General features: G+C 40.6%; 1 protein-coding gene across 3 annotated transcripts in view; it reads left to right on the top strand.

The window, feature by feature from the left end:
* Positions 1-882: 882 nt before the first annotated feature.
* Positions 883-25,772, top strand: part of SPATA5 (spermatogenesis associated 5) — a 211,938-nt gene continuing 187,048 nt past the window's right edge. For 2 of the 3 annotated variants that reach the window (XM_054065089.1, XM_054065091.1), the window contains exons 1-9: positions 883-1,019; positions 1,303-1,427; positions 2,043-2,200; positions 5,499-5,557; positions 6,665-7,294; positions 9,550-9,679; positions 10,330-10,386; positions 11,647-11,770; positions 13,037-13,292. In XM_054065089.1, the coding sequence (XP_053921064.1) occupies positions 896-1,019; positions 1,303-1,427; positions 2,043-2,200; positions 5,499-5,557; positions 6,665-7,294; positions 9,550-9,679; positions 10,330-10,386; positions 11,647-11,770; positions 13,037-13,292 (1,663 nt within the window). In that variant the 5' untranslated portion in view covers positions 883-895. Of the gene's footprint in view, positions 1,020-1,053; positions 1,192-1,302; positions 1,428-2,042; positions 2,201-5,498; positions 5,558-6,664; positions 7,295-9,549; positions 9,680-10,329; positions 10,387-11,646; positions 11,771-13,036; positions 13,293-25,772 lie in introns of those variants that run through there. The other variant, XM_054065090.1, reaches the window with a different exon arrangement.

Here is a 25,772-nt window from a genome sequence, read left to right as displayed (position 1 = left end):
AAAATACAGTCACTTGAATGTAACTAGCGTTTAAATAAAAATACTCCACTTTTTGTAACAGCAACTACTTTTTTGTGTCACCACCTCAGCTGCAGGCTGTCTGCTCATTCTGAAAATGCAGGAAAATGAAATCTCTAGGACTCATTTTGGAGTCTTAGAAAGCAGCATCATTTATCAGCGCTGGGCAACACGAGGGAGCAATCCTCATCAATCCCGTGCAGCGAGACCAGAGCCAGGACGGGATGGATTTCCACTCATAAGCATATGGGTAAGTTTTCCAGAAATATCAGGCCTATTCTGTTTCTTCCCAAGGACTCACTTTAATTATTGTGAATTTCACTAATCAACTCTCTTGCTGATTTAGAGCTTTGGAGCCAGCGCTGCCTGAATGATACAAGAGTTTATTTGCTGGCATTTTCAGTGTTATTTTCTTGCATTTGAGGTGGGGAAAGGCTGCAGACAGAGGCGATCACAGCAGAACACAGACACTGAGCACACTGAACAGAAGGCATTATGGTGTCTGCAAAACCACTGTCAAAGCAATGCTATGAAAACCTATGCTATCAGCAGGACTTTCAAAAAAAATTGCATTTTTTCGGGTGAACTTTAGCTTAAATAACAAATAGTCCACATTCGGTATTAACAACCACCGTTCCTACCTTCACCTCTGGGCGCCGCGCTGGGTAATGGGCGTGGCCGGGGCGATGGGCGTGACTTAGGGCAGAAGTGGGCGTGGTCCGAAGCGATGGCGGAAAGAGGGCATGGCCAAGGGGACGAGGAGGCAAGATTGCGGAGACGGAGTGATAGGCGAGAAAGGGGCGTGGTCCAAGGGCGTGGTCTATAAAAGGGGCGTGGCCGGCCCATGCTCCCGGAAGCGCTCGGCCGGCGCGGGAGCATGGCGGCCTCCGGCAGGAGGAAAAGCAAGGGTCGGTCGCTGCCGGCCGGCGAGGGCTCCCCGCGAGCCGGCGCTGCCCAGGGAGGGCCGTTGGTGGTAGCCGTCACCCACGCCGTGGAGACTGGTACGGGGGAGCGGGCGCTTGCTCGATACCCGCCCCGACCCGGCGGGCTGAGAGCGGGTGGTTTGAAAATGAATGGTTGCAAAGCCAGGCTCCCTGCGGTGGAACCAGGAGGGGGCTGTCCCGGCCCCTCACCGCGCCGGGGACGGGAGATCCTCTCGGGCGAGGTCGGCTGGTGAGACAAGAAGCGGTTACTGTTACCAAAAGTGGAATATTTTTTGATTTGTGCTAAAGTAGAGTAAAGTCTCATGTAAGTAATTGTATTTCTTTCTTCTTCAAATGTTAGAAGATGATAAAGTTCCAAAAATGCTGCGAAGAACCCTGGCCCAGCTGTCGCTGAGCAGCATGAAGTCTGCAAATGCATGCATTGGTCGGCCGATCTTGCTTACTTCTGCTGAGGGGCAACAAGAGGTGAGGATATTTCGTGTTCCTACAAGTGCTTCTCTTATGCTTTCGCTGTCTTGCTATTTTATTCAATAGGGGCCAAAATGGAGCATGCATTGAAAAAGATAATGAATGTGCTTTTTCCATGTTTGCTATGCTGCAGTTACATCTTCATTCTCAGTACTGGAATAAAACCTGTGCTACTGATTTTTTTCAATAGGTTTATCATGTATGTGAACCTAAGTATTGTGTATGTTATATTGTATATATGCACATGCATGTATTCTATTTGCAAAGAAAGAGTATAGCCCTTTACTTTTCGTTCTTCATTGATTTATGGCATTTCCTAGTCGGCATAGTGTATGGTTTTTTGTCATCTGCTGGACGTGTGGAGTCCTGGTGGCATTTTTTCTCCTCTGTATGCAAAGTATAACCCCTTTCTTCTTGAAAAGTGTCTTGAATTATATCTTAAGAACTCAGTGGTACTCGTATCTTATTCTGTGGAACGAGTTGTAACCTAATCCTTCTTCCCTTTCAGTCCATGTTTTTTGATAACAAACATTGGTGACTTCAGTTGGAGGACTGGAAATGGGGTGGGGAGAAATCTCAGTTTACAGCTGTTTGCTTTAAAACACTTCCTAGGTCTGTACTGCTTGGCCCACTGCAGGCTTTCCAGGCGGGAAGGTTGGACTGAATGAAACCACACAGAAGAATCTAAAAGTAAACACAGGTGATGCCGTGACTGTGCAGCCTGTGACTGGTGCGGTCATCCAGGCAGAGGAAATTCATGTGAAGTTGAGGTACGCAATGTGTTATAACCTGTTGATGTGCCATGAGGTGTCTGATTGGTACTGCAGACTCTCACCTTTTGGAAAATGCTATTTTTCGCTCCTGCTTTGATGGAATTAGTACCCAGACAAAACCGAAGTGCAGATGTTTGTAGGATTAAGACTAACGTTTAGTAACTGCTGCTGTCTTCTGCCTCCTCTGTGAGCAGTGGAGGGGCTCAGTTGTTGTACAAAATCTTAACTGAGGAGTGGGGCTGTTCTGGAGAACGCAATGATGCCAAGCTCGTTAGTCTTAAGAGTGTTGTTGTTTTACATGAAATTAATGAACAGTAGCGATAGCCCAGCACCTCCTGAAGCTGAGGTCAAGCTACTTGTGTTGTGTTTGCATTACGTGAGGGTGCATAACTGAAACATCAAGGCAAATTCTTTAAACTTCTAAATCAGCATTGAAGGATGAGGATGGTCTCTGTGTGTAGAGTTGGTGTCAGGTTAGAAGGAGCCCGTGTTGCTGCTGTTGTCATTAGGAAGTATTCCGCAAACTGATGTCTGAGAAGCTTGTGCTAGAAAGTCCTGCTATGATCAAGAGAACTGGCTGACAGGTTGGAAAGAGTGAAGCTTATTTTTTTTAACTGCTTCCCTTCAAAAATTCCACTTTGTATATGCATGGTTTTGTGCTCTGGTTTGATTTCTTGGGGTGTATTTTAGGATTGGTAACTCTTCAAAGGTATATGTTTATTTTTTAATTGGAAGTCACCTGGTGAAGAGAAGAAGGTGCAAATCACGTTTGTCCTGAAATCATGAATGCTTTGAGAAATAAGCGTTTTACTGATCTGCTGTACACTGTACGCTGACTGCCTGCTGTCAGCTTTCCTCACCAGAAAATTAAAAAAGCCCTTTATTATGTCTAATTTAATCCTATAGAAAGTTTTACTATTACGACATACCGTTAGATTATAAAGCTGGTTGAAAACACTAGTTTCATTAAAAGAACACCCACATTAAGTTAAATAAATTAAACCTAATCTGTTTGTTTCTCTATGTTAATATGTATTGCATTCATTCTTTAAAGCTATGACTTTTAGTGGAATATAAGCTGTATCAGATGGAAGCAATCTGATCCAGTGAAGTGTCCCATCGCAGGGAGGTTGGAACTGGGTTATCTTAAAGGTCCTTTCCAACCTAAACCATTCCAATATTCTGTATTAAAGATGAGGTCAGAGAAATTGGATGCAACTTCTGAAATACTTATGATTACTGCAGTTTTTTGGAAACTGTTCCATAGCCAAAGTTTAGTCAGTCAAGAGTCAGGGTCCAAAGAGTGTTATGTATAGGTAACACCAGATTAAAAGTCATATAAATGACTGTTTTTCTAGAGTTACTCTGGGAAGGAAAACATGAAAACTTGGTCTGTTTTAAGCCTGTTAATTTACTGCAAACCATAGAACCATCCTATCATATAAGAATATACATTATTAAAAGAGTAAATGGAAATACTATTTTTCAAGCGCTGCCTAGGTTTGTAGGCACCTTAGGGGTGTAGTTCATTCCCTGCAAATCAAAACCACTGGGGAGTTGCTTGCATGTGTAATTTAGCTTTTTCTTCCAGTTAAAACATCAGCTCCCATCCTCAGACCCCAACAACGTAACTGAATGTGTGTTCACTTATCAGGGATGGCATTTTGAGATCTCTCTAAATTAATAACACCTCTTTTCCCCCTAAGGTACTTTCTGGTTGAGTAGAATTGGGAGACAGGTTTTTATTTCTTGGCTTAGAGCTCCCCCTATTGATCAGACTTTTATTTGCAGCAGCTGTTTCTGCTTTAAATGCCTTTGGTGCTGCTGCTGTTCGGTGCTTGATGTGATGCTTTCTGCTCTACAGATTTAAGTGGTTACAAAGGTTGTGGACGTCTGTATGTGAAATGGATGTGATGAAGCCTTTATTTTGTTGGGACAACAGAAGGGCTAATGTGTGAGGCTCATACAGATTGGCTGGGGGACAGGAGTCTTAAGGGATTAAAAAATGTGGCTTTAATGAAAGGCAAAGCTGCAAATGAAAAGGGAAAGAGGTTGTGTGGATAAACCATCACTGGAAAATGATGGAGTTGCTGTGGCCTTGTACATTGCAGTATACTTGAGGAGCAGGGGGAATTATTGATGTCTCTCAGTGTAATGTGATGTTTTACAACGAACACCAGAGAGAGACATTGACATAAGATGCCTTTTACGTTTCATTTGCTTTGGGCAAAGAGCAGACGTGTTGAGTTGTGTGTTAAATCCCATTGATGAGGTGTGGTTTGAGAAAATCATAGAATCACGTAATAGTTTGTTGGAAGGGACCTTAAAGATCATCAGCTTCCAGCCCCCCTGCCATGGACAGGAACCCCTTCCCCTGGATCAAGTTGCTCAAAGCCGCATTCCAGCCTGGCCTTGGACACCTTGAGGCATGGGAATTCCATGACTTCTCCAGGCAACCTGTGCCAGTGCCTCTCTACCCTTACAGGGAAACATTTCTTCCTAATATCTCATCTAAATCTCCCCTCTTTCAGTTTAAAACCATTCCTCATCGTCTTATCCCTGCACTCCTTGGTAAGGAGCCCCTCCCCAGCTTTCCTGTAGCCCCCTTTAAATACTGGAAGGCTGCTATAAAGTCTCCTGGAGCCTTCTCTTCTCCAGGCTGAACAACCCCAACTCTCGCAGCCTGTCCTCATAGCAGAGCTGCTGTAGGCCTGGCTGAGGCTGGGGAGGAAGCAGCTTAAGGCGTTTCTGTTGAGTCACTTAAACTCAATTAAATAAAAGACTAAGAAATACATTGTGGGGAAGCCTTGTACTATTTTGATAGTGGGTGTGCAGTGCATGATTTTGCACGTCCTCAAGGCATTAGATTAAGCAATAAAAGATATGTATGTATGTTTGCAGGGCTCAAAGAGACCTACCTTATCTGTAACTTGTTCAAATCAATAAATGTACCACTGGCCATTCTGCCTGATGAGATGGGAAGCATGCAATCCATATTTATAATCTTATGAAATTAAGATTCTAACTTACTGTTGATTGCAACTTTTTGTATGGAAAAACTAACTCAAAATTAGATATGTACACTTCTTTTGTTACTTTGCGTCTAAAATCTTAAAAGCTAAGGTGATGTGATCTGAGCACTGTGAAGTGTTGTCTTTTCTGTTTGCGGGGTTAAATCACATACTGTAAAATAAATAGTATTTTTTATCTTGGTACATCAATGGTGTGGAATCTTAGTTTTAAAGTAGTTACTCTTTGGAAAAACACTTTTTTTTTTTTTTTCTTCCTACCACAGGGACAAAGATGCCAGCATTAATGCTGAGGAAATGTCTGTCTGTCTGCTGAGAAACCTAGGTATAAATTTTGTTGTTTCTCTTTTGACTGTTTAATTTGGGTAGTAGATCATCAAGTTTTGGATAGAAAAGGGAAGAGTTTGCTCTTTGTTCATAAGAGCTTATGGCAAAATAGAGGACGTTACTCTGCTCATGTTTCTTTCAGGGATCTGTTTTCTTTGGGCTAAATAACTGCAATGCTATAAGACTTTAATTTGCATTAATCCTAATTCTTTTCCGCTGTCCGTTATACATATTGCTGGGTCATGTTATGGTTGCTTATGGTTACTGGCTGATAATGTGATGGACTTCGGGGCTTGTTTGTACTGTGAAGAAAAGAGTACAATACTACACATTAAAAACAAGATAAGGGATTGAGATTGACGTGAAATCCTACACTCTGAACCTTCTTTTATGTTGGTGGTCAATATGCAAAGTTGCTGTTCATTGGGTGGTAGGTTGGTATGAGTAAGGCAGAAAAGCAAGGTGAGTCACTTTCAAGGTAGTGCTACTCAGAGCACTCACTCGAAATTGTTCTACACAAAGAATCTTCTGGCTTAGAAATTAGTAACAGTATTGCTGTGCTGAGAAGCAAGAAACGTGAATTGCATTCCAAGTTCATGAGTTTGGCTGGAAGTAATAAGTTTTGTTTACATTTTTCTCTTGTTTTTTTTTTTTTGTGTGCCTGTAGAGTGCATTCACTTGCCATTTCCTGACCTTCCTCTGTCAACAAAAAGGCTAATACCTTACCTTTTTTTAGGCTGAGACTTTCAAAGAAGGTGGGCTAAACGTAGAATATTGTGAACCTGTAAAGCACACAGCAAATACAAAATACATACTTTTTGCAATGCAAATTCCATAATCTCCCTTTTTTAAAAAGCTCAACATAATGATCTTATTATGACAGATTACATACAATACTGATGAATTTTTATCCAATATGGTGTGCTTTTGTACAAAAGTATAATTGAAATTACCTAACACATTTTGCTATGTCAATTTATAGCACTCTTTAGGTTTCTTGATAAGGAATTATTCTGATACAAGAACATCTGAATGTTCCTGCTGCCAAAGTAGACTGAAATTTCTTCTTCTTTGTCTCTTTTAATATTTTTTAATTTTCTTCTAGATGGGAAAATAGTTTTGCCAGGAAACCTCTTGGCTTTCACTTTCTATGGCAGACTTTGTAACATCGTGGTGATGAAAGTGAAAGGAACGGATGGGGCAGAGCTGACTGCCCAGGGCAGCACCGTTTGTGGCGAAATGCATGAGATAGACCTTGAAAGGTCTGATTTTGAGACCAGTATGCTAGATTTGTCCTTGCAGCTCAACCAGATGGACGTTGCTGCAAGTCCAGAGGTTGCATTTATGAGCACACCAAGCAAACTGATGGATCCCAGCTCACCAGTTACACTCAGTTCTGCTGTGGCAGCCAGTGGTCAAGACTCTGGTCAGGGAGATAAAACCAAGGAAGGTGGTGGAGACCTCACTGATGATTTGGAGTTGGCTGGGAAAGGAGATAGTGATGGACTCCCACTAACCGGCAAAACTGGAGCAATAAGCAATACAGACACTTTTTATTTCATTTCTTCAAGAACTAGAATCCGTTTTATTGAAACGAGGACCAATGTGGCGGAAGACAATGATTGTGAACCCCGAGTCACCTATGCTATGATAGGAGGTTTAAGCGACCAGCTCAGAACTATTAGAGAAACGATTGAACTTCCCATGAAGCAAGCTGAACTGTTCAGGAGTTACGGTAGGATGCCTGAGAGTTGGCTTTCTTCATTTGATACTATTTCTTTTCTTTAATTTGACTTATATTTTTAAAATTCAAATTACTCTTCCAGAAACATGCAACGAGCTTTATGTAGTGCTTATCTGGTGTACTTGCATGTCCAAACAATGTCAAGCTGTTCTATAATTATGCTGTGTGGATACTATAAAGGTGTTACGATTAGCTTGTATGAAAAATAGAGTAGGAGAGGAATATGTCGCTAAGAGAAATCAAGAATCTGTAAGCAGAAGCTATAGCAAATAGGAAAGACTTCCACACTGTGCTGTTTGAAAGGAACAGGTGTTTGTTTTCATAAGATTTTTTTTTTTTGGGTAGAGTCTACTAATTATATTTAAGCTGGGAAGAACTCAGATCAATTCGTTTGCTGTTTTTATCTCTTTGTGGTGCGGGGTTCCTCCTGACTTTTTGAGAAGTGTGAGACTGTTTACTATAACTGCGCAGTGTATTTAGTAGGAAACACTAATGCTATTACTGTTGCCATATATGAAGTTGTATTTAACATACATGCGAACTTAGAGGGGGTTTGTGACAAAGATAAATCTGTACTGTGTATTTTTGAGAAGTGGATATGAACATAAAGCAGGCTTATCCACTCGTACTTGTCTAGGTGTACATCCCTCTGTGAGACAGGGCCCTTACCTATGAATATTTCTTTCATACCATGTCTTTGAGGTTTCTTATTTTGCTGCTTTACCTCTTCCCGCACATATGCTTTAGAGAGGAGGTGATTTCAGCGATCGCTGGGATATTTCCTTAACGCACAAGTGACTCTTCTGGTGTGTGTTGCTTGGGCATAATGGGCAGGTGTCATTGTGGTGGTGTGAGGCATCTTCATCCATATGTGGTCCGGCTCAGTTTGCTGTCCTCCAGCCTCAGCATTGCCACGTATTTTTGTGTTAGCGGCAAGGTTGCTTCAGCAGCAGTGTTCTATGTACTTAAAAGTCTCAACAGTACTTGATCAGATTCTCCACTAATTACGTAAGCAATGATGGTGTTTCCTCACCAGTTATAAATCTTTAGTAACCATCCAAACGTTGAGAGTCCTTATCCGCTGATGAGGTGCGAGGCTATTGGTTGAGGTGAGATGTTTGGTTCAGCACCTCTGTGAAGAACTAGAAACGCCACATGAGGGAGCAGCACATGTTTTAGTGGACTGTTTTGAAGGAACCTGTCCATAAAGACACTTTATTTCTGTTCTCTGTAAGACAGCAGATGATTTTTTTTTTCTTTTTAAGTACGTTAGTTCCTAAAACGCAGGCTTTCTGTCCATGCCAGCTATATTTTTCTCTGCCACCAGTGGAATGTGACCTGCCCTTCAAGCATCATTCCCTGTCTGTTATTGCAGCATCCAAATGATGCTGCTGCTTTGGTTGTGTTTCACCAATGTCTCTTGTGCCAGCCTCAGTCTTTTGTCAAACATTTGTCACTTCTTTTTGCTTTCTGATTTTTCACTTTCTGCTTTTGGCTTTGTGCCTGTTTAATTTGGCTTTGCTGGTCTGAAATGTCTTTTTTTTTTGGCTCTTTACCTGGGATCATGATATGACTTCCTGTCCAGTTTTAATCGTACATAGTAGTACCTTGTTCTTCTAGTGTCCTTTATGTTCTGTGCCTGAATGGTTCTGCCTGTTTCCACTCTTAACATTTACTGTTAAAGAGGCAAATACATCCTTTTAATGTCTATTTTTCATCTTTTTGTAAGTGTTCTTCGAATCAACCGTAATTTCTTTCTGAAATTAATTGGAATGTTGAAGAGAAGTGGTTTTATGATGTTGGAAATCTGTAATAATGACACTCTGAGAATAATGAGTAAGTTAATAAAGTGCATTCATGGACATTAGGCACTTGGTCCAATCTTTTTTTTTTTTTTGGAAAGAAACCCCCGAAACCTCAAACACAGGAAGCATAGCGAGAATTGTAGTTTAAATTACTGAAAAATACAAGGATTTAAATGGTTGCTTGTTAAACAATCATTTGGACTTTAAAAGCAGAAAACGCAGCTGTGTCTGTAAGATGTAAATGTTCCATGTAAGAGTGCTTTTCCCACTGAAAATATAGACTTTCCTCAAAAATAACACATTGGTTAACGAAGTTAATGCTGAGGTCAAGTTATAATCAGTAATAACTGGGGCAGTAAAATGTGCAAGTGGAGCTTATTCAGTCTTGCTTTTATCACAAATAACTTTCTTCTCTGTTTGTGTGCATGTGCTTGTTGAAAGGAATCCCTCCTCCCAGAGGAGTGCTATTATATGGCCCTCCAGGTACTGGGAAGACTATGATTGCCAAAGCCATTGCAAATGAGGTTGGCGCTCACGTTACCGTTATTAATGGTCCTGAAATAATAAGCAAGTAAGTCTACCTTATTTATTTTCATTAATTCTATAAACGTATTAGCCCAAAGCCTATACTGGCATCTATCCATTGGTTATCCTTCATCCTCTCTGCAGAACTGGCTATGGGCTATCTGCCCAAGAGTCGGAAACAGATGGGAAAGGGTTCTCTCAAGTAGGTCTTATGTTTCTTCTTGTAATAAAATAGGTTCATTTGATTTGGCCAAGAAGTTTAAGTAAGGCATGTACCAAATTAAAGAGGGGACTGAAACTGCATCTGCAATCGTGTGTTTTAGTTCTGCAGCAAGAAGAGTGATTTGTTCAAGTATATTTGAAATTAGAATATGACACTGCACAGAAAAATATCTCCAGGGACCTAATTTTTTTTTTTTTGTTCTTTAAAAATATAGATAAATCTGTTTCTAACACAGAAGAGGTTTTTCCCTTTAATCTATTTTTCTGGTTACAAGATGTTATTGTCTTTGCCTGTGCTTTGTTTTACCTCAATTTCCTACCCTCGTGGAAATAAAGGTTAGTCTAGATTTGCATGTCCTTCAGGACTCTGAAAGAGTGCACTATGACTTTTTGGAACACACAAGCAGTACTTTTCCAAGTTGCCTGGAAAAGACCAAAAAAATGGTTTTTATTAAAATGCTTCAATTATTATAGGTTTTATGGGGAGTCTGAATCAAGATTACGTCAGATATTCGCCGAAGCTTCTCTGCGGTATGTTCTTTTGGATAATTTTATTTGCGCTCACTTATTTGCGGTATTGATTCCAGCATTAATGTTCTTAAAAGAAAAACATTTGCTAGAATCTTTGAGTTGTGATTCTTTTTTTTTTCTCCCAGTGGTTTTTAAAAGGAAATAAATTTGTTTATATAGAGCTTAGCTAGAAGGAAAGCAGTGAAATTCTAGTATGCCTGTTAATGCTTTTGGACACTACACTTTTTAAGGGACTGTTACAGGTGATGCCAAATAGCTGTATCATTGGCTTATTGAACGCTTATTTCAACAGATGGAAGTGTGATCCAGAGTTTCACCTGGATCCAAATTTTTCTGTAGTTATATAGAATCGTTGAACAATTTGGGTCAGGAGGGACCTTCAAGATCATCCAGTTCCAACCCCCTCTCATGGGCAGACACCTTCTAGTAGATTAGGTTGCTCTAAAGTCTCTCCAGGCTCAACAACCCCAACTCTCTCTGCCTGTCCTCATAGCAGAGGTGCTCCAACCCTCAGATCATCTTCGTGGCCTCCTCTGGACTCATTCAAACAGTTCCATATCCTTCTTATGTCTCCAGAACTGACCACACAGTGCTCGTGTGGGGTCTTATGAGAGCAGAGTAGAGGGGATGAGTACCTTCCCTTGATGCGCTGGCCACGCTTCTTTTGCTGCAGCCCAGGATACGGTTTGCTGCCTGGGCTGGGAGTGCACATTGCCGGCTCCTGTCTGGTTTTAGCATTGGAGAGCAATGTAGACCTAGATGAGACATGGAAGCCAGCTCTAAATGAGCCAGTGTTGGTTCTGGGTATGGTGTTTCTCTGGATTAGGATGGCATTCTGCCTAAATTTATCAGACCTGGTTAAGGCAGACTTTAGATTTCCAGGTGGTTGTTGATTGCAATATGTTAGCAAAAGACTAATGCATCCTGTGTTTGTAGAGCTGGAAAGTAAAGTGCTGTCTTTTCACTCATGAAATCACTATATTTAGCATTGAGTCTTTGGGAGAGAACCATAGGAAAGTAGGTTGGTCACTTTGAAGGTGTCAGTTGTCTAATGTATTAGTCATTTTAGGTATCTCCTTGAGTAGCACCATATTCAAGGTGGAAACTTTCAGTTATCTAGAGGAGTGGGATGCTTGTTATTTTTTGTAGGAACTGTATGTTTTCCATAAATAGCTCTGCAGAAAATAAATTTTCTGCTTTGGTGTTTTAAATCTTCCTGACCACCTTAACATTTTCTTTCCTCTTATTTTTTTTTTCCAGTCGCCCCTCTATTATCTTTATAGATGAGTTGGATGCCCTCTGTCCAAAGAGAGAAGGGGCTCAAAATGAAGTTGAAAAGAGAGTTGTTGCTTCGTTGCTGACATTAATGGATGGCATTGGCTCAGTAAGTAGACAGTATTGAAACTCCTAATGCCTATGGGGACTAGCTGAGCAAAATGATTTTGCTTTTGTAATGCAGCCAATTTAGATGTGTCACTCGGGGGGGAAAGAAAACTTTGTTGTAATAGAGTGTTTTATTAGATCTTAGGCAAAAGAGATAGGACAGGAATGTCTCCTGATAACTATGAGATTAAAAGGGATTAAGTTTTCTTCCATTCACTGTCTTTCCTTTGCCTTTTCCAACTCTTGTACTTTTGAAGATAAAACTTAAATTTTACCCAGGTATTTTTAATTGCTCTGAAATCAAAGTCATCAAAATACTTCTGATTATATGTAGGCATTATTAAAGGCAACAACAGCTATTTCAAGATGGCTGTAGTAATATTTAGGACATAAACAGAAGCCTACTGAAGAAACAGTGAATTTAACTGTCTTGAGTACATTGTGGATAAAGCCCATAATGTTTGCCAATATCTCATCTGTTACTTTCTGATTATTAGTAGGGAAGATGAAAGAACTCTGTCCAAAATATGAAAATCAGTCTTTGCTGTTTATGTGATCTGCAAGTTTCTCATTATTTTCCTGCTTAATAGTTTGAATTGCTTGATCTGGAGCTGTTCACAGGCAGAATGTGTTTTCCAGTGGCAAAGATGGACACTCTTCCTGGAGTGAATGCTTCATTCTCAAAAAGAGAATGGCACTACAAGAGATGACCCTGCTGATTTTGCCTCACTCTAAAAGTGAAAAAACAGAGCTTTTCACTTTCCTTTTTTTGAGGAGAATGGTTAGGATTTTTGACCTTGCTTTTTTCCTACTTTACCTACAGGAAGTTTCATGACCTCCTGTCTCTGCTGGTCATGTTGCCTTAAATGATTTATTTCACAGCCTTGCTTATCAAGGTCTGTTGATACCCTTTTGTTCTTGCACCAACGCAAACTTTTAGCTTAGATGCTTTCTTTTCTTGGTGCTTATTTTCCTGGTATAGGAAATTGGTTTCTTGGGGATTAGAGTGGGAGGCCCTGGGATGAGAGCATCATACATAGAGTAAGATTCTAGTGTATTGTCTGTATGTACATCCAGCCTATTGCATGGATGGGTTGAGTGGGATCACGTATTGGGTATGTATTATAAAAAGTTTGCTTTGTTCCTTTAGAGTTAGGATCAGGATTTTAGCATGTATAGTAATTTTGAAAAGTAAGCAAGAAGTATATTTATAAGCTGTGTGGCATTTGCTTGTATTTTTAAGTTAATACTTATTTGATGTTTTCAGGAGGGCAGCGAAGGGCAGCTCTTGGTACTTGGGGCCACTAATCGTCCTCATGCACTGGATGCAGCGCTGCGCAGACCTGGGCGTTTTGATAAAGAGATAGAAATTGGGATTCCTAATGCCCAAGACCGTCTGGACATACTCCAAAAGCTTCTGAAGAAAGTTCCCCATTCGCTTACAGCAGCGGAGTTGGTGCAGCTGGCTGATAGTGCCCATGGTTATGTGGGTGCAGACTTAGCAGCCTTGTGCAAGGAAGCAGGTAAGAGTTTGTGTATCTGACTTAAGATCTTACTTTATTGTTAATCTCTTTATTTTGTTTAAAAACAATAACAATATATAGTCTGTAGTAATAGCTTTTAAAACAATGAGATTTAATCAATTCTTATGTCAAAGAAAACATAGCCAAGCATGGAATATGAGGAACACTAACTGCTTCTGGGAGGATCAGAAACTCAAAGTTTTGAGTATTAATTGATTTAAAACTTGAATGTTAAGATTAATAACACTGGGGAATCTCCTGTGCCGTTTCTATCATGTTAGATAGCTGGCTGTCTCTCAGTTTACCAGCTGTTTAGTGAGTTAACCGGCATATTCCTAAAAGCTTTTCTGCTCTAGACTTTAGAGCCTACCCTTTCTGTACTAAAATGCCAAGTTGCTCAGGCTGGACAGCTTGTCCTGCAGGCCCTTGCTTCCAGGATGCTGAGACCGTGGGCCTGAGGGCTCTTTACTGTGGTTCCCTTCTGTATTTTGTGCCTGTATTTCTTTTGCCTGCAGATGAGGAGCTTGTGATAGGGCTTGTGGGACTGCATGCACCTGGGTCGGGTTGTGCAGTGGAGCTGGGAGAGAATGCCCTGAACTGGAGGCTGGAAGTGTCCCTTGGCATCCTGTAAAGGCAGAGCCCTGAAGAATCATTCATGCATCATGCTGCCAGGGTTCAGTATGTTCCAGGGAATACTTAAACATGAGTTCACTTCTGTTTTCATTGGATGAAATATTTAAAGTATGCTCTATAATTCTTACATTTTGCTAGAATGCATCAACGCGATTTAAGTGTCGGACCTTAAACCTACTTGTGAGCAGTAGCCTTTTAAAATAGTCTAGTCAAAATGTGACTTAAGCTCTGCTTACACTTATTTGCTCCCTTGTAGTTGGCAAATATGTTTGCTGTATGTGCTGGTTCTTTGTATTTCCTTTGGTGCTGGAACAACTTCCTCTGACAGCAGCACAGTGTACAGTTAATTGTTGCATCAGAACTGACTATCAGGATGACAGAGGTTTTATTTGGAGTGGTGGCACCTGGAACAGCAAGGTTTTTACTTGGTAGTTGCTAGAATTTTAAGGGATAGCTGTCAAATATGAATTTGTGGACTTCAGTATGGATCAAGAAGAAAAAACATGTATAGGCACAGACTATTCTTTTTATAGTGCTCTTCTGTTGGCTTTGGTTGTCTTTTAAGTTCTGTTTTAAGTTAGCAAATGTTCTTTTTAGGACAAACATACAAGCAAACAAAAACAGTAATAAACTTCCTTTTTATTTTCTTTCCTTCCTTCATTTTTTTGGAAGCTTTTCAGCCTACCTGTGTCACAGTCCTCACATAGTAAATGACTAACGTGAACTAAAATTTTCAGTGAGAAGTGATGTTTCAATTCCAAGCATGATCCAGCATAGGCTTTGCTTGTGCTTGGGCACTGCATTATCCAGCTGTAAACAGGCAAAATTTACCCATGGGCCTTTTAGAAAACAAATTCTGCATGTTGGGGAAATAGAACATTACGTGCTATGTAGATCCCAAACTTCTGACATCTACTTGTGACTCATGGCAGAACACATAGTTATGGGGGTGCACTGCATTCAAACCCAGTGCTGGGAATGGGGGAACAAACTGTAGAATCATAGAATGGTTTGGGTTGGAAGGGACCTTAAAGATAATCCAGTTCCAACCCCTGGCCATGGGCAGGGACACCTCCCACTGGATCAGGTTGCTCAAAGCCCCATCCAACCTGGCCTTGAACGCTGCCAGAGAGGGGCATCCATGATGTCCCTGGGCAACCTGGGCTGGTATTTCCCCACCTTCATCATGAGGAATTTCTTCCTAATGTCTAATCTAAATCTTCCCCCTTCCAATTTAAAGCCATTCCTCCTTGTCCTATCACTCTGTTCCCTTATAAAAAGTCCTTCCTCACCTTTACTGTAGCCCCTTCAGCTACTGGAAGCTGTTCTGAGGTTTCCCCATAGCTTTCTTTTCTCCAGGCTGAACAACCCCAACTCGCAGACTGTTCTGTTGATCTTCTTTTCAGAAGTTTGAATCTATGCTGTTACGTTTTCTTGTCATTTGTAAACTTGGAGTGACCTCTGCTGGGGAAAATGCAGCCCAGCGCCGTTAACTCCTTGCAGCCCACGTGTATTTTTCCATTTCGAAGAGTTGCAGAGCCATGATTCGGTTGAAGTATTACATGAACTTAATTTAATTTGCTTGTGGTTAAGGAACATTTTTAATAGGATTCTTTTAGTTTCTGATTAAGTTCTTGATATGTGTTTTTTATATTAAATTTTCAGCACCTTGTAAAATATTACTGCTTTCACTGGACTTAAACTTAGAAAAGACCAGCTTTTATGGGGTAATATTTCTTCTCTAGTGGAACAGGGTTATTCCATATGGCAAATTTTCCAATGTTTTGTCTAGTCTTGTTTGTTGTTCCAAGCAATAGGCTTCTATTGCTTAATTTAAGAAACTGTGCCATGGGCCGAGATAGCTTGCTGTCCAGGAATGTCCAATATTCAGCCTAAGTTTTCCTTGTTTAGTTTCATCCTATTATTTCTATTTACATCCTTGTGGAACACATTCACTCTTTCCTCAGTGTTTGTACCCTTCAGATATCTCTAGGCTGTTCTCGTGTCCCCTACCTCCTCATTCATTTCTGAGCCAAACTGTAAATATTTAGCCGTTTTAATCTTTCCTCATAAATAAGTCCTTCCTGCCTTCTGAGAAACTATGTTGATTTTCTTTGAGCTTTCTCCAGTTTCTCAATAACCTTTTGGTAGTGTAAGGCTCAGAATTGAACATAATATTTTGTACATTTTACAACATAAAACATGAGATAAAACATGTTTTAAGACCGGTGCACTTTCTAAATAACAAAAATGCTTAATATTCAGGCAATATTGTCAGTTCTGGAGTTCTCAGCAGAGGAAGGACATGGATCTTTTACAGCAAGTTCAGAGGAGGCTGTGAAGATGATCAGAGGGCTGGAGCACTGCTCATACAAGGACAGGCTGAGAGAATTGGGGTTGGTCAGCCTGGAGAAGAGAAGGCTCCAGGGAGACTTCATAGCAGCCTTATAGTACCTGAAGGGGCTACAGGAAAGCTGGGGAAGGACTTTTTACAAAGGCATGGAGTGATAGGACAAAGGGGAATGGCTTTCAATTAGAAGGGGGAAGATTTAGATTAGACATCGGGAAGAAATTCTTCAGGATGAGGGTGGTGAGGCCCTGGCCCATGTTGCCCAGGGAAGCTGTGGCTGCCCCATCCCTGGAGGTGTTCAAGGCCAGGTTGGATGGGGCCTGGGGCAGCCTGATCCTAGTGGGAGGTGTCCCTGCCCCTGGCAGGGGGTTGGAACTGGATTATCTTTAGGGACTCTTCCAACCCAAACCGTTCTGTGAGTCACATGCACACAATTCTTAACAATAAAAGGGCTTCCCTAATTAGGTGTGTAGCTGAGACAGTCATTAAGACTAGGATGTGTCTACTGCATCCTGAATTTAGTAGACTACCTTTTAGTGTGAACAACTGCATTCTGACTTGTTTTATCACAAGCAGAGGCAGTGTTTAGAAGGTAGACTCTGCTATATACTTGCATGTGATGTCATTGTTTGTATACCCCTAAGGTCTTCTTGTTTCTGTTTTAATTAATTGGCCACACACAGAGTCTTTTATTAATTCCCCCCCCCCCCCATTATAATGGTTTTAATTTAACAACAAAGATAAGCACTGCACTTTTTTGCAAAACATATGAAATGTTAATTATGTAGCAGGGACATGAATGGTATAAACTGTACTGAATGTTAGAAGATGCTTAGCAACAAAGGTTTCCAAATATAGCAATTTATTATAAACTTATCCTTCTATGGCTGGCTGTAGCATTTCAAGAGGGTGAATATAAATATAGCTTGATTTCTTCAAGAAGTGGGTTCAATCATATTGTTTACAGAGAAAGGAAGTATTTGCTTTGTAACTCTCAGAATTTATCTTGAACATCCGTGTTCATTACACATAATTCCAGTGTGCTGATATAAAACACTTGGACTGTGATAAGATAGCATCATGAGGAGAGGAAGAACAAATGTCTTTGTTTAAATAGTGGTCTGTCTTGCAATAACATCTATTTGGTTCCAGTAAGGATGCTACATTGCAACCACTGAAACCTTGAGACTTCTGTGAAAAGAAGCACCCATCACTTGGTTTTGCAGCACAGTTAAAATCGGGCAATTTGAAAAATACAGGGAAAGGTGTTGCCTTGCTTTTAGGATTACGATGGTTCACTGGTTTGAGTTGGCTGTCACAAAAAAGTGTTCTGGGACTAAGAACATCAGCTGCATAGAATCATAGAATGGTTTGGGCTGGAAGAACCTTAAACCCATCCAGTTTCTTTCACCCCCCTGCCATGAGCAGGGACACCTCCCACCAAAGCCCTCTCCAGCCTGACCTCCAGGGATGGGGCATTCACAGCTTCGCAGGGCAACCTATGCTAGTGCCTCACCACCCTCATCCTGAAGTTTTTCTTCCTGATGTCTAATCTCAATCTTCCCCCTTCCAATTTAAAGCCATCTTTGACCGGTATGAATCAGCATTACTCTGCTGAATCAGTGAAGCTACTTGCAGAAACAGACCATATCACCTGTTGTCTTATGCTCATAATTTTAATAGTCCTTAGAGAGATCTTATTTTCTGTGGTGATCATTTGGTCCCTCTTATTATCCCTGCATTCTGATGAATAATATGGCTAGGATGCTTTATGCTGCTTCATAGAAAGTTCTTAATATTGATTATAGGTAGATATTAGATCTTTAGCAATGTATGTTATTTAGGGGGATACTGTACTTGGCTTTTGCTGGGGTTGAGAAACTTCTTTCTGTACCTTTTATGACCCAAACAATGAGATTCTGCAGTCTACTTGCATTTAAAAAAAAATTGGGCAGTTGAAGGCCGGGCTTCTAGGTTTTTTTTGTATTTTCCTGTAAGTGATGGGCAAATAAATTCCCCAGAAACCTAGGAATGTCTCTGTTTAGATCTGTTTATTTCCCTAGCTTGTGCAGATTTGGTAGCCTGGCCACCTGCGGGAATGTGAGCAGTTTGGGCTGATGTGATTAACAGTGATTCTCTGTGCACCCTGAGGACTGGCCTCTGACTGGTCTTTCAATTAGACAAATGCTGCGTTCAATATGCCACTTCTCAGCCCTGTAACTCAAGTCAAAGTTATCATTTCAACTCAGTCCTAGTCTTGATTGAACTGTTCAGTGTTCAGGCATCATGAATATCTATCTCTTCTTTTAGCTGTGAAGTTCATGGTTCAGCCTGACCCTCTCCCAACATGATTTGTACCAGAGTTCTGTTTGGGGAGGTGCAGTAAATGTAAATATTTTTCTTGGATTATAATCCTAAATGTAGGAATGTGGGCTGAGACATTGCTGAAAGTGTAGATTTTGACAAAGGCAGTTGATAATCAAGGCAATGGTATTGTTTGTTTTGAAATTAACTGGTTGCAGTTGCAGATTTCAAAAGGAAAAGGCTGCTTGATGTGCTATAATTATTTTATTCCTTTATGGAAGGTGACTGAAAATACCATGTCTATGTTGTCGATTTGGTTTGGGCTTTTTTTTGTAGCAGAGAAAAAGATTGAAACTGTGCTGTTGCAGACCTTCTGCTACTGCATTTTCTGACTGCTTTTTTCCAGGGGACATTCAAAATAAGGTGGGAAAGGCCACTTGCGTTTTTATAAAATGGTCACATAGAAAATGCAGGATTTTTAAAAATATTAATAGTGTGTATGTTCAGTCAATAATAAAAAAATATTCTTATGAATGCAGAAACGGCAGTACACTGGCTTTCAAAACACACTGAAAAGTCCAGACATGATATAGAAGTAAAGCTACCAATTAATTTTTGGACTGGAACAGCTGAGTTTTCTGACACTGTGTTCCATCATGCTAATTTATGGTGTAACAAGAGCAAGAAAATGCAGTCCTCATCTTAAGTGTTCATGACTTAAGTGAGTGCTGTGTTCTCTAAAGTTGGGTCCTTAATGCAGAAGCTGTGATTTAAACCAAAAAGCAGTTGACCTACTTTACTGTCTTAACAGGTCATGAACGAATGTGTCCTTGCTTGCAAGCACACATAACAAAGCAATGTGGCTTTTTCGGACTTGGACTGTAACATATGTTTTTGGATTGTTTCTTAAAGCACTAATTGAGAATGATGACTTTTGTGCAGAAGTGGCTACATCTGGATGCTGCTGAGATGCTTGAGACTGGGTGGAGTGTGTTGTTCTTATTCTTGTCTGTAGGATCCCTTGTCCTCTTTCTTAGTCTTTTCTCCCCACAATACCTTGTGGGGCAAAGACAAAGCCACAATTTGTTTTAGTGTTGCATAGACTTTTAAGTAGTTCAATTGCTTTCCTAACACTCCACAATATTGGTGTTATTTTACCTGGATAGGGTTAGGCTCTCACCCTTTTGCTTTGGTTTGGTGTCATTCTGATGTGATTGCAAAATTTCTGAATCTTTTCTCCCCCTCTGTCTTGGGGTGTTCTGAGTACATGAATGTTTCCTTAGCGTGACTGTCTTTGTATCAAGGGAGGAAAAAAATCTTGCTGAGTTGCCCTCTCTGAGGTGCATATTACATTGCTTTTTATAGTCTTCTTTTTTCCTTATAGAAAATCTTTGGCCTTTTTTTGTTTGTTTTGTAATGCTACTTGATTTTTGTTTCTGTATGGAGAACATTGCACTTAGTGCAGTCAAGGATTGTGAACTTTTGGTTTCCATCATAAATGATTTTAAGTGTGCTTTTATCTGAAACTGGCTTGCAGTTAATTGGATGATGGAATTGCGGTCTTCATATACACAGTTGTGGGTTGAGTACTTAATCTGTTTAAAGCACATCCCATTCTGTCTGCTGATATATTTATATAAGCTGGAAATAATATATTCAGAGGAATTATCAATAATCTTCAATATTCTAAGTTAACCTTCACAGCTGATGGACATAGTGGTTTTACTTCTGCAGCTTGAGTGGTACAGAAAATGTATGGCAATGCAAATAGAAACTTCTGCATTTGAATAGGTTGGGAGGATCAGCCCCCACACAACTTGTCAGTTTTGAAAGGTAAATGGGTGCAGGATGCCAGTGACCTGCATTGGCACAGCCCTACCTGTGCAGGCTGATGGGCTGTGAAATAAGAGTCAGAACGTTATTAATCAGCTGGTCCATCCCGAAAATTTAGCATTTTGTGCTTTTGCTTGAGAACAGAATAAACTCAAAGCAGATAGTGTCTTAGGCTGGGTTGCTTTATTTTCTGGGAATCAACTCAATGTTGGTAACTTAGCTCTAAGTCACGTTGACTGGAGTGGCATGCTAATCTCTATTCTACTTGTCAGGTTTTGCATCCCTTAGGGGTTTCAGCTCCCTGGGTGTGAACCTAGATGAGAGCTGTGTGACAGGTAATATTATTCCTGTAGCAGCAGAAGAAATCCTCAGCTGCCTGTGGAGCATCTTTGGATGGATAAAAATGATTTAACCAATGCTAAATTGATTTTTGAAGACACTCTGCAGTCCAGTATCTTTTAGTTTGGTTTGGGTTTTTTAGCTACAATCATCCAAGCTGCTTTCTCTCCTGTATTAACTTCAGAGGTTTTGCACACCTAAGAAGTAAAAACACAGTCTTGATCTTTAATCTCTGAGAAGGGTTTGGCTAGTCAGTGATTTCTCGGTAGTACAATATGCTGTATGCAGTTTCATTCGTCTTAACTGGCCTTTTGCAAATTGAAAGGTATTCTGCAGACTTGTATGCTTCATTCTTCCTCTCCCATCACATCTTCTCTAGTTTTCCACCTCCTGCCAGTTGAAATAGGGTAATGGTGCTTACTGTTACTAATGACCAGCACACAAGTACTGCCATTTTTTTTTCTCCTCGTACAGTGTTCATGTTCACTGCTGCCGTCCAGTAACTTGGCATAAATAATCACAGGCTATTCAGACTCGGTTCCTTGTGATGCAGAAAGATGTTCTATTCCCTCGTTCTGGGTCAGGTTTCAGTTCCAAATTGAAATTACGTATTTGAACTGAAACTATTTTTTTCTTCAAGATACTAGCATAATTTTGGGGAAATTACTTGTTTGAAAGGCATGTTATAGCTTAAGAAGCCTTTAACTTACTTAGTTTTGGAAAGGCAAGTTTCTCTTTTTTTTATGCCACTTTTTATACTCATTTATGCCACTTTGTCTTGTTTTAGGCAGAATTTTGTTTGCAGTTGTGTTTCTGGATTTGAATACTTTTTGAATTTCAGCTTAACACTTCTTATTTCTCTTCAGATTTTGTTTAATCAGTTGGTTTGCTCTTATATTCATTCGGTGACCATGATAGGTGAGCATCTAGAACTGAAGGTGCAGTGTCATCTCTGAAGAAATTAGCATGCTTTTTTTTTTTCCTTTTAGGTTTTGTGCCGAGTCTGGTTTCAAATGTAATTTGAAGAGCAATGTTAATAGACTCGGTTTCAAATACATTTTACATGCTAAAAATCTGTAGGAGTCCTGTTCCTCTTGTAGTATGAAGGGAGGGACTGACCATGTTATGATTCATCTTGCTCTGCTGGCTTTAGAAAGAACTGAACTAACCCATTTAGAGTAGGTGTTCATCTTCAGATTGCAAAGTTGCAAGTATTCTCAGTATCTCTTTTCCTTAGCTGATGCTAGTTAATTCAGAGGAAAAAAAAAAAAAAAGCACAGCTCTACTTCAGACAAAGTATTTGTGTAGAAATGGTACTATAGGAAAGATGTTCAATGTTTTCTGACTCCCTCTCAGGCTCCAAGAAAGATATTTTTTTTTTGGGGGGGGGGGGTGGAATGTATAATGGCAAACATAGGATTTGAAAGCAGTCCTATTTATTTTAATTGATTAAATCATAGAATCATTAAGGTTGGAAAAGATCTCTAAGATCATCCAGTTCAACTGTCAGCCCAAAACCACTGTGCCTACTAAACCGTGTCCCAAACTGACGTGTCTAGACAATTGTTTGAATGCCTCCAGGGATAGAGACTCCAACACTTCCCTGCCCAACCTGTTCCATTGCTTCACCACTCTTTCAGTAAAAGATCATAAAAGATCTGGTGAAATGTAACTTGATTTATATGTCTGTGTTAGTTCTGCAGGAGTAAAACCAGTTAGCAGTAGGCATTTGTATGTAGGATGAACAGCTGCTATTGGGGAATGGAGCCTAAATATTTCCAGGCAGTTTTCATAGCTCTCCTGACTTTTAACTTTTCACTTTATTCTGACTTGACAATGTTCCTGATTATGGTTAGCCACTGACTGCTGTCTCTTGTCTTTCTGCTTTTGCTGTTTTGGTAGCGTGGCTGTCCTTGTTTTTCTTCGAACACCTGTATGACTGATGTTAGTTTTGGTCTATTTACGTATGAGAGCAGGCTAGAAACAGGCAGTCTGGTGTTCCTTACTTGCCTCTGTTGTCATTATCTTAAGAAAAATGATGTGTGCATACCTGATCTGTGAATAAACTGTTTCCTGTATGAAAAGTTTTGAGAATACAGTTCCTCCTTCCTTCCTTTCCCCCTCCCCTGTTGTAACTTTCAGCAACTTCTAGTCAGCCCTATAGACGTGTTCCAGCAAATGCCAGAGCTCTTCATGAAGGACCATAAATTGCATACATAATCCCTACAGTAGATTAGTGCTCAGGTTAGTTGAGTGAATTTGCAATGTTATGGTTACAAGGGATTTAAGGGAGTTATCCTTCCTGTGCAAACAGTGTATGAAAGTTCTTCAGGGATTTTTCCCTTGTAGCGTTGGCAGCTAAAGATGGATTGCAGAATATGGTTTCAAGAGCAAAAGTAAAGGTTCTGCTTCCTGAATATTTTTCCAAATAGGCATGCATTTTATGTACAGATTAAATAAGAAAGAAGTAAGATAAACATTGGAGTCTGGTCCCTGGTGGTTGGTTTTTTTATCATTCCTTGGTGAATTTTCTTGGTGTGTTTGATTCCATACTTGCGTACATTGGGAGCAAAACAAAATCGACCAAACCAAACAAAAAAACCCCAAACAAGACACACCAAACTCCCTCACGTTGTAGAAGTTTCTTACAGTGCGAATGGAACAACACATTTGAATTTTTCAGCTATTGTGAATGTTGGTTCCTGCCCCAAGGTCAGCAGAAAGCTTGCTAGTAGTCTATGGATATTGGGTGCTTGCTTGGTGCTGATATTCCATTATTTTATCTGGGGAGTAGAGGGAAAAAGACCCTTTGCCAAGACACATCCCTCCTGTCCCTCAGTGTTCATGGCAGCTACTCCTGTTACTGCCTAGCGCTGCCTTGCTGTGCTGGGTGGGAGAGCTGGTTTGTTGGATCTGCAGGATGGAAGATAGACTGAACTGAACTTAAAAGCAGCATCCTGGAAAGCTGGAGAGTGGCTGGAGAGTGCCCTCTTTTAGGGAAGGCAGGGACAGGATGAGTGATAATGTGTTTTAAGCTGAAAGAAGTGAGATTCAGTTTAGATATTGGGAATAAATGTGTTCCTGTGAGGGTGCTGAGGCACCGGCACCAGTTGCCCAGAGTAGTTGTGGATTCCCCACACCTGGAGGTGTTCAAGGTCAGGTCGGATGGGACTTTGAGCAGCCTGGTCTGGTGGGAGGTGTCAATGTCCATGGCAGAGGATTGGAATCACATGACTTTTAAGTCCCTTCCAACCCAAACCATTCTATGAACAGGTAAGGATGTTTCTGTGGGACGTTTTCCATAGAGCAGTGGTCCTGCCCAGGTGATGGCACGGCTTCCCTCTGCCAGGCAAACAGGCTTTATCTGTCTTGCTTTATATTTATGCATAACTGCAAACAACACACATACACGTGTTCTCTATTTTTTCTTGGATTCGATCATCCAATATCCTGATATAATGAAGTGCTGTAAACTTCCTTTGGTTATGAGGCTGTGATATGTTCAGGAATACATGATTTGTAGTATATGATATTTGAAGTTCTATGAAAGACTTCCTAGTAGAATTTTGGGATTGTTGTCATGAAGGAGGAAGCCATGCTGATTGAAAGTAGTCAAATATAAAGCAAAAGAGCTTCTTATCTCAATGTTAAACACCAGAATAGCTTTTGTGTCCATTGCCTTTTAAGTCAGGTATATTCCTCCTGTGGTTTCTAAAGTTAAGAGTTGGTTTTAAGTTATTACCCCATCCAGTGCCATCAGGAAGCTGAAATCTTTCCATACTCTGTCAAGTATTCCACTTTCAGCCATGCAGGAGAGTATTGTTGAATATGGCAGCTGTCACACAATAAAATGGTATGTGTCTTCTGGATTTGGCCGTAACGATTTGGGAGGAAAATGCCGGATTAGCAGGGAAAGAAGAAACATTTCCTTATGTAAGCAATCCTACAAGAAGATTACAATTTCTTTGAAGCTACTTACAAATTCTGATATTAGGATTCTGGCTGAGTAAGTCCAGACAAGATGGATTTGCAGAAGAAATAGGTGATGGGCAGTGAAAGATGCATGATTAACAATTTTGTTATGCTCAGTTCGTTTCCTCAAGTGTTGCGTATATTCTTTTTGAAACCTGAAGTATATATGTTTGTTGGTTTGAGTAGATGCTTTCTATTATTTACAGCAGTGTATAATTATACACAGACTCTGCAAATATAGCAGTGTCATAGAATCTGGTTTTAGGCTCAGACATTTGTGATTATGATCTCATGTGCCAACACCTCGCCAGGCTATGAGCAAGAAAATATTGCAGGGAAACAATGTGATTGACCTCATGCACAGCCTGGTACCGCAGAAGGATCATCTGTACCAGGACAGGGCGTTCTGCTGTTTTTCCCCCGCTCTGTCCACTTGGTTTCCTCTGTTCTAGACAGACAGGATGAGTTGGTGAGGTAGAGCACACGGTTGCTGGCCTGGAACAAATTGTTTATTTTCCATTGTTTGTAATCATGCATGAGTTACTATGCTTGTTTCTTTTTTCCCCCTTTTTTTTTTTTTTTTTAACCTGGGATTTTCCACTTATACTCCACTGAGAATCAGTGCTGTTCAGTATTGCAGAGGCTACTTTCTGAGTTAAGTTTCCACACTGTGTTGTACAGTCCTATCAGTCCTACCAGTCATGTATCCCTTCACCGGAAAATAGGTACCCTGTGCCTGTGCAAGCAGTCCCAGCAGCCATCCGGCACGCTGACTATGTCTGTGCCCTCCTCCCCTCAGACAGGACTTGTGTTGGAGTAAAACAGAGAAAACCTAGTTGCCTCCTTCTGAGCCTCATCCGTCATTACCGAAAGTCTGTTGTTATTCATTAGTCCTTACTAATGAAGTAGCATCCGAACAGGAGTGAGCAAAGCTGGAACGAATGCTGTGCTCAGAGTCAAGTGTGCAGCAGTGACATAACCCAAAACATTCCCATGTGAAAGATGCTCAGCAGCTGTGCTGAGGGGCTTTGTTTTCTGAGGTACAATGT

The sequence above is a fragment of the Cuculus canorus genome, chromosome 4 (assembly GCF_017976375.1).
Source record: "Cuculus canorus isolate bCucCan1 chromosome 4, bCucCan1.pri, whole genome shotgun sequence".
In the NCBI taxonomy this organism is placed as follows: domain Eukaryota; kingdom Metazoa; phylum Chordata; class Aves; order Cuculiformes; family Cuculidae; genus Cuculus; species Cuculus canorus.
The sequence above is the reverse complement of the archived record's forward strand: the minus strand, read 5'-3'. Positions and strand labels throughout refer to the sequence as shown.